We start from the raw sequence: 9,391 nt of genomic DNA on the forward strand, positions 1-9,391 counted from the left end.
TTTAAATTCCTTGTAGAATTCAAATGTAGAATTCCAAAGGTGTTTCCCTCCCAACTTTTTTTGTCCCCTTCTGTTGCTATAAAGGCCTTAGGAATTCATTATTCCAAGAGCAAATGTGTTGCAGGAATTGTAGCAATGCATGCTATCAAGTGATAAGTAAGGATGGACCCATGAGTTAAAAAGGCCAAATGCTTTAGGTTAATAGTGATATGTGCTTTTAAAAGAGCTTAATGAAGAGGGTTTCTAACCTGTTAATCTGAATACAGACTTTGTTATGATTTTGATATATGACTCTAGACATATAATTTAGGAGTTCCCTGAGTCTTTAGCTACAAAGTTGTAATGTCAATAAAGGAAATTTATGCTAAGGGCTTCCTGTGTGCCAGACACTTACCAGATCTTCGTTAAGCTATTTCATTTCATTTCATCTTCATTTTATGGAAAAGGAAAACCTGGTTTTGTTGAAATCCACAGCTAGTAAATTGCAGAGCAAGGATCCAAATCTCCAGGTGTCTGACTCCCCACTCAGGCTCTGAACCACTCTTACTACACAGCTCCTGCACTAGCGCATTCTGCCCTACGCGGCAGCGTGAGGCTACTTACATAGTATTTTCAACAGGTTAATCCACACAGTGACTCCATGAAGGAAATAATACAAGCATTACCTCCATTTTGCAGGCAAAAAAATAGATATTTAGGAAGAAGAAATTACTATTCTAAGGTTTCACAGTTGGCACATGATAGAGTCCTCTTTGTTTTTCTTTGGGAGATCTAATGATACCATAAATGAAGGATTTGCTATTTATTTTTATACTACATGGGGAGGGTGTTTTAAATGTATTGAAATGCATTAGAAATTTTTATTATATGATTTAAAATTGCTGTGTGTATCTTGGTCTTGTGATGACTCAGAATTCCTTAAATGACTTTTCCTTCAAACAAAATCTTAGTAGTACCACTAGAAAATATCAGTGTGAAACATCATAACATAGGTTATTCCAGCCAAGACTCTGAGGCGAGGACAGCTTTAAACCGTCAGGCACATTAAAATCAAATCGGTGGTGGAGATTCTGGCAGCTATTCAGGGAAGATGTCTCTTTAGCACATTAAACAATCGTGTCCCCTGGTGAGGATGATCAAGAGTTTGGGCATATTCCTGTCTGTGACCAGAGAACAGAGGAAAGAATCAGTTTTATCACAGTGTCAGTGCTAAGCAGCACATGACTCTTTTTTTCAAAAACCGTATGTTTCTTAATTTTTCCAGGGATTTTAAATTCATTTATCTTATCATAAACACCTTCCAACTTTTCGAAACATAAAATTTATTAAGATAATTGTATTTTATAATATTCAGAGGCCTGAACCGTTCATGACATTGATACTTAAATGGATATGAGAAATTTTATTGTGAGAAAAGGTATACTGACCCTCTTAGCTGACTTGTCATGTGGATATTTTTATTTTTGCCTGCCCATCCACAATAGCTTCTGTAGTATCAATTTAAATGATACATCAAACTGATAAATGTGAGCTGGCCTACCAAGTGAAAGCATAACTAAATTTAAATAGCTCTAATATAAAAATAATGAATCAATACATCAAAGATTAAGAATGCAGTTAGCAAAAATTAGTGTTCAATAAAGAAGCGTGTGTGGCTTCTAAGTTAGATGGTATATCATTCAATGACCAGATAAGGACTAAGTTCAGGTGTAGTTTATTCAACTGACATGTGTGTTCAAAAAGTAAGATGAAAACAAAATGCTTTATTTGAAGAAACTTTGATAAAACAATATATGGACATAAGGAAACCTAAGATTATAGGAGAAACCAAGGCATGAGGTTACCTAACAAGTAACCTTAGAACATAATCTCATCTGGCTCAGTACAGGTAGGAGAGGATGGTAGCAGGTGAATGGACAGTGAGCATGGACCTGAGGAGAAATGAATTTGCCTAACTTTCTTGCTAAATAAATGTGCTTTTGGATGCTGACATCAAGAGAGTGGTGTGTGAAGTACTGTAAATATTTGCTTTATTGTCTGCGCGGTGTGACTCCATTCTGCTCATTTGCAGGTGGGCAGTGGGCATTCCAATGAGGCAGCTTTAATCCTCCACAGAAAAGGGTTTGATTGTCGGTTCTCTAGCAAAGGCACAGGGCTGTTTTGTTCTACTACTCAGGGAAAGGTAAGTTGAAAAGGTTATTTTTGCTTACTGTTAATGTGCTTTGAAATCTCTTTCCGCAAAGAATCTTGACAATAAGATCATATTTCATTGCCTCTTTACTGTCTCAGTTTCATCAGTCTGCAAATTAGTTTGAATCTCCCCATCTGAAAAATACACTTTCTCAAAACTTCAGCCTGCTTTCCTTGTCAGCATCAAAAGGCATAGCTGGAGTTTATGCACATTTGAAGGCAATGCTCTTGTCATTTCCTCGGCCTTCTATTTCCAGCCTACAAAGTGCCTTGTTCCCAGTCCCCCAGTTTTCTCCTCCCCCAAACCATACATGCTCACATATCATTTAGTTCAGCACTGGTACACCTAAGTCCTACAGAGGCCAAGGCAAGTTTATAGTAACTGAAGCTTTATAGAGGTAGCCATAAAGAAGCAACTGGGAAAATTGAGACTGTAGGCTAGTAGGATAATCTACCCACAGCCCAGGAGGCAGCCGTACGTAGCACCAATCAGTTGTTTTCCCTTGGGAAATAAATGTAGGTCTTGGTCTTCTGATTAATGCAGATTTGCATATGAGTCAACACTGTGCAGGCCAAACAGATCCTCAGTCTGAACACAGCTTGCTGGCTGCCTATTTGTTATTTCTCTTCAAGTTGGTCTTTCTGGCAGTTCCATCAGGCCTGTCCTTGGAAGGAAACAAACCTCCAATCTCCTGCCTTTGTCACTGAAAAGGCCATGACTCAGAGAAGGCAGCTGGGCTGATTTAGGCACACAGGCAGGTCTGCCTCACCAGGCAGCTCAGCTGACCCAACTTTCCTCCAAAACCCCATAAATAATGCTGTAGACCAGACTCAAGTGATTCAGTTCCAATCCTACAAATTAGCGTGTGTGGGGTCCAAAAAGAAAAGAAAAATGTGGTAGGAGCCCTAAACCTACTTAGATAGATTAGCTTCTACATTTCTTTTACCCTACCCTGCTTGGAGTTGATGCCAAGAAAGCACTGATATTTTTATTACTTTTTTATTATACTGTATTTGCACTCTATCTTATTGTTGATGATCTAAGTATACTTGGTTCTGAGCATTCTGACATTAAGGCCTTGAATCATAAGGGGGTTATATGATCCAGAGAGACAGATAACATGGCAGCAGTGAGGGAAACACTTTTCAAATGACCTGTCCACTCTATAGACTGGGACTCAATGACATAATGATCCTTCCTTGTAGTGAGCCAGTGTGCTCTCTCTCAACTCTGTTGGAACAGGAAAAAGTGGTTGAGGACTACCATTGTTAGGGATAAGTATGGACTAAAAGAGAATAAGGATGTTTTTAAAGCTTCTTGGCCATTGGGTGTCCTTTCTTTTATTGAAAAAGCCCCTGTGCATGATAAAATTCTCAAGCAATACAAAAAGGAATGCAGAATATGTTGCTCATGACCATTGCTGGTTTCCTGTTTCCTTCCAAGGATAGTCTATATGTTCAAGCATGTATATGTGTATATTTAATTCACCCTTTTTTCCATAAAAGAGAACTTATATATGTATGTTTAATAACTTATGTATGTATATTTACTCCACCCTTTTTTCCTCAAAAGAGAATTTCAACATACTGTTTTATTCCTTCTCATACTGATTTTCACAGAATATAGTTGTGCTGCTAATCTTCAAAGTTGATCTAAATATGCAAATTTTATCATTTACTTTTCAGATGTTGGTACAGAAACTTTTTAACAAGTTTATTGTCGAAAGTCTCACACTTTCATCATTATCCTTGATGCATTCACCTCCCGGCACTCAGAATATAAGTGAGATCAACTTGAGTCCAATGGAAATCAGCACGTACCGAATCCGGTTGAGGTGAACCTGACTTTCACATTTAGATTGAGAATCATTGGCTTTTATACCTTTCTTGGTTTGACGTGCAATAAAGAAGCACATTATTTTAGCTTCTGGCTACTGTGAGAAGATAAATTCTGTGATTCTGTGATTTTTTTTTTCTTTTACCACTACAGTAAGAAAAAAAAAAAAAAGCCATGCTATCGGTCAAGTTTCTTTTTTTTTAAACTTCCTCCCATGAACTACCACCATCAGTATGAATTGATGCAACAAATGAAGGAATATTTAAAGACAGCCTCTCAACAGATTGTATCTCAGGTTAAATGCTAACTAATTATGTCTGTGTTGGGGGTTGTGAAGAGATTCTTAAAATATCTGTGTGCTGATCCTTCATTAGTTTTACAAAAATACCTATTTGGCTGAAATGGAATAAAGTGTTTGTGGGTAAAAGCTAATGGCCAAAATGGTTGCAATCATTCATACTAGTTTGAAAAATTATGTGTTGAAATAAGTGGAAAAGTGCAATCTATCCACCCTTATGATTAACATAGTTGATTTTTATACCTTTTTCTGGTGTACCTCTTGACCTTTTCCTTCCCTTCCTACCCTTTCTAAGTATTTCCAGAAATACCTGATTTTGAATCATTCAACAGTAGAAAAAGAGGCATATTTTCATTACTTGACAATGTGGGATGGGTGCAATTTATTCCATCTTCACTAAAATAGAAGCAATTCCATAGGTACCATAAACCTATTTTAGGTACCACAAGGTGTCTTTTTACACAGCTCATTTGAATACAGGTGTTCTGAGAAGGGGTTTCTATTTTAAAATTACCATATCAAAATAAATGTGCCTTATTTTTTTATAAGTCTTGTTAAATCAGTGTCCATATTACTGTCTGGGGAAGGGGGAATGTTGCGGGATCGGGGAGAGGGGTGGGTACTTTCTATGACACATAAATTGTGTAATTTTTGCCTGACAATGCTGGCCACATTCTGATCTGTTTCATTAAATTTGTGGTGATGTTACTCTAAACATTTTGACTATTTGAATGTACTGAGACGTCGGAAAACAAAATAAGGAAGGAAAATATTGTTAATTAAAATATGCTGCTGCCAAGGAAACTGCAACTTGAAGCAAGGATTTTGTAAAATGCAAAATCCAGCTACTGTTTCCATTTCACAGTAGTTAACTATATTAAAGAGAGAATGCTTTAAAATTGATCTTGTTTTGAAACCCACTTTTATGTAGCTCATCATGGTTTATCTAACTAAGGAATATGTTTGTTCATTCAATTCTCAACTTTTGTATGTGCTAACCTTAATGAAGTTCTGAGCCCGTGTGCCATTACAGTGCTTTTAATAAAATTTATTTGGGATTATTGTTTCCTTAACATTAAAATAATAGCAACATTTAGACTATTCAGTTTTAGCATAGAAAGGAGTCTTTGAGTATGTACAGTTTTGAAAATTCTCTTTGAGTTAATCGATTTCGTATTCTGTGGCTTTCAACCTCCATTTACCTTTTGTCTTTCCAACATCTTTATAGAGAAATAAAAACCCAATTTCTCTTTCACCATATAGTTTGATTATCATCTGGATTTTGACTCAAGATGCAGCTCCCAAGATTATTGTTACATTAAATTCATAAACTCATTTGCCTTTAATAATTAAGGAAACAATACCAGTGTTGATAAAGATATTACAAGGGGTAATTTCATGCAATAAACATGTACTGTAAGTTTTCTTCCACATTTTTTGGGAAAAAACTAAAAAAAGAAGAAGGACTTCCTTTTTGTGGACATCTACAGATGTTAGGGTTGCCAGAAGCAAACCCCAGGAATGAGATCAGTATTTTCATTGCATCTTAAATGTAAAACCTTCCTGTGGGAGTTCAGTGTGTTCTGTGGTTAAGTGGGTGTGCTTAATCATTCTGGAAATTCTGATCAGATGAAATAAAAAAAAAAAAATCTTGATGCAATAACAGTGATTTTGCCACTTCTGGTTGTTTGAGATGGATCTGTCCCATGTTAGTCTGGGGTTTTATTCAGCTTGTGTTGCTACCAGCAGTTCACAGGTAAAGCAGAAATTCTCTTTAACCAGCAAGTTTCTGCTTTTTAAAGTTACTTTTAGAATAAATCATCAGGGAAATGAAGAGAGGATGCTTTTGCTTTGGGTTGTGGTCAAAAACTGATTAAATAATGTAATGTCTCTGGCACACACTAAAAACCATACACTTCAGTTGTGATCTCAGTGGCATATTTATTTGGTTAGGTTTCATTACATTTATTATTACAGATGTTCAATTGACCAGATAGTTCAGTGTTTTCTTTCCTTTTTTTGGAAATTTTGAGTTTGTGACTGCAGTGTTCAAGAACTCAGCATCCTTATTTTCTACAAATACTGATTAAAATAAAATGCTGTAAAATGCGTTGTAAAACATTATCATGATCTTCCCATACCTTTGTTGTACTTGTGCCGAAATGTTTTTATATTCCTTTGTCTGGAAGAAAATGTTTGCCTTCATTTTGATCATTTTGTTCACCTTGGAATCAACAGGTTTTGATATTTTTCTCTTGGAAGATTTTATATCTTTTTGGGAATATGTAATATAAGATCTCTAATAAAAGATAATCTTATCATGTACATGGCCCTCTAGAGTAGTTCTTAATCCTGTTTTGTAAACATGGTTTAAAACATAGTGAAAGGGTAGGGGGAGTAGTGAGGGTCTGTTCTTTGTTCCTTCATGATGGATTGCTTTTTTTTTTTTTGACAAGAGTCTTTGCTGTCACCCTGCAGTGATGCAATCTCAGGTCACTGCAACCTCCGCCTCCTGGGTTCAAGCAATTCTCTGTCTCAGCCTCCCAAGTGGCTGGGATTACAGGCACCCACCACCACTCCTGGCTAATTTTTGTATTTTTGGTAGAGACAGGGCTTCACCATCTTGACCAGGCTGGTCTTGAACTCCTGACCTCGTGATCCACCCACCTCGGCCTCCCAAAGTGCTGGGATTACAGGTGTGAGCCACCACACCTGGCCTGGATTGCTCTTTCTTTAGTCCAGTTGTAGTTAGAAAATGTAGAGAGAAGATTGTAGATGGGTGGTGTCGAGTGTTACATCTGGGTTTGGAGGCATCTTTCAGGTTGAAGTCTAGGGACCTTCCTAGCACCTGTGCCCCACGGGGACTTCTGAGCCCATTAGGAGGTAGGTAGATTGTGGTCAGATTCCATATATAAGCAGGACAAAGTTGTGGAGGGGAGTAAGCTCAGACATGAAGCTAAGAAGGTCCATGTGAGTTGATCTAGAAGGGAGGGTGGGTTGAAAGAGTCGGATCTGGAGTCATCCTCCAGCCTGCTGGCCCAGACTACTACACAACGTTAATAGATTTAGAGGAGTCCCTTCAAAGCTGGGAGGCAGGCACAGATGGAGAATATTCTGGGAGGTACACATGGGTAAACAGTACATGTTAACTAGGAAATCTGCACTTGGTTTGGATAACTTGTGCCATTAAGAAATAATCCACTTAAGGCCAGGTGTGGTGCCTCACACTTGTCATCCCAGGATTTTGGGAGACAGGCTTGTGGATCACTTGAGACCAGGAGTTTGAGACCAGCCTGGCCAACATGGTGAAACCCCATCTCTACTAAACATACAAAAATTAGCTGGGCATGGTGGTGGGCACCTGTAATCCCAGCTACTTGGGAGGCAGAGGTAGGAGAATTGCTTGAACCCGGAACACGGAGGTTTCAGTGAGCTGGGACTGCTCCACTGCACTTCACCTTGGGCAATAAGAGTGAAATCTGTCTCAAAAAAATAATAATCCAGTTATGTACACACAGGAGTGTTAACAATCTGTAGAAGTTAATGAAAATAGATGTCATTGAGAAATAGAGACAAGTCTTTGGCTCCATAAAATTAGATCATTAACATGTTAAAATAGTTTGAATATTAAAATTGGTAAAGAAACTTTAGGTGAGCATATGTTCACAATGCCTTTTACAAACCTTTGAATCAGACTAACAAAGGGCAGTTATGATGTTGAAAAGTTGGATCACAGGGGAGCTGGAAGAATTAGCAAGTACTTGGTTACTACCACATATCAAAGCAGAAAACAAACGTCTTGAGAGGTTGTAAAGGGCGAGATTTCTCCACTACACAGTAGATGAAGCAAAAATAGGAAATTGTAACTGTCCAGTAACTAGTGTTCAAGGTAGATAGCACTCCAAATACAGCTATTGCCAGGTAAGAGATGCCATCTAAGCTCTGTCTGGATCTCTTGGTTTTTCTTTCCCCTGAGTTGTCCTCATTCTTGGGCAAGGTCTGCTCATTGAATGGCAGAATGGCTGCCAGCAGGTCCAGACTGGCATCCAGACAGCTCAGAGATTTCAGTGGAAAGGGTACTTTTATCTACACTTTTATCTAATTTTTTCAGCAAATGTCCTGGCATTAATGTCACTGGCTCTCATCTGGCTCATGTGCTAATGATTATGGCTAGGAGCCTAGACTTAGGTTCAACTGAATCACATGGAGAAATGGGTGAGAAGTAGTGCCTCATCCCCAACCCAAAGAAAATAGAGTTCTACAACCAGAGAAACAGGAGCTGGATGCTCAGATACTTTGGATACTAGGCAGGCAAAATACAGTAGAAATACATTGCAGAGGAAAACCAAATGGAGATTGCAGATTTAAAGGAAGCTGAAAGCAACACCCAGTTTGAGTTTCAGGAAAGGTCCCATAGAAGAAGTGGACTTGAGATAATTAATTCTTAGATGAATTCGATTTTAGCAGGTAAAGACAGTATGTGTCCTCTGTTAAAAAAAAAAAAAAATGGGATGGAGAAGACTTGATAACAGCAAATCCTAAAGAACTAGAAGTAGTATCTTCTGTCTGAAGCAGTGCCAGCCTATAAAGCTTTCTTTCATTATGGAAATGTTTATACTTGCTCTGTCCAGTGTGGTAGCTACTAGCCTCTTTTAGCTCTTAAATATTTGCAAGTCTGATAAGTACAACTAAGGAACTGAGTATCTTATTAAATGTAAATAGCAACACATGGCTACTGTGTCTGGAGTGCATAGTTAAGTATAAGATATTAGCAGAAAGTACAACTGAAAATACAAGTTAAGGCCACATTTTGCTAGAATCCTGGTATGGTCCTCATCCCAGAAGCACTGACATTACCTGAAACATGTTAGAAATGAAGATTCACAAGTCCCACCCCGGACCTACTGAATTGGAATCTGCATTTTAACAAGATCCTCCAAGAATTCACGTGCTCATTAAAGCTGGCCTAGCACATTTTTCAAGAAGTCAGGTCTCTGTCTTGTCAAACTTTTCTAAGTAACTCTTAAGTCCCACCCTTACAATCTCTACTGCCTGAACAACATCCC

The 9,391-nt window shown here is 38.0% G+C and overlaps 1 protein-coding gene across 5 annotated transcripts in view; it reads left to right on the forward strand.

Annotated features, from left to right (window-relative positions):
- MAN2A1 (mannosidase alpha class 2A member 1) overlaps window positions 1-6,650 on the forward strand; it is a 175,565-nt gene extending 168,915 nt beyond the window's left edge. For 4 of the 5 annotated variants that reach the window (XM_005557492.4, XM_073994016.1, XM_073994015.1 and 1 more), the window contains 2 exons: window positions 2,072-2,182; window positions 3,877-6,650. In XM_005557492.4, the coding sequence (XP_005557549.1) occupies window positions 2,072-2,182; window positions 3,877-4,029 (264 nt within the window). In that variant the 3' untranslated portion in view covers window positions 4,030-6,650. The remainder of the gene's footprint in view (window positions 1-2,071; window positions 2,183-3,876) is intronic. The other variant, XR_012414002.1, reaches the window with a different exon arrangement.
- Window positions 6,651-9,391: the final 2,741 nt, after the last annotated feature.

The sequence above is a fragment of the Macaca fascicularis genome, chromosome 6, assembly GCF_037993035.2.
Source record: "Macaca fascicularis isolate 582-1 chromosome 6, T2T-MFA8v1.1".
NCBI classification, from domain to species: domain Eukaryota; kingdom Metazoa; phylum Chordata; class Mammalia; order Primates; family Cercopithecidae; genus Macaca; species Macaca fascicularis.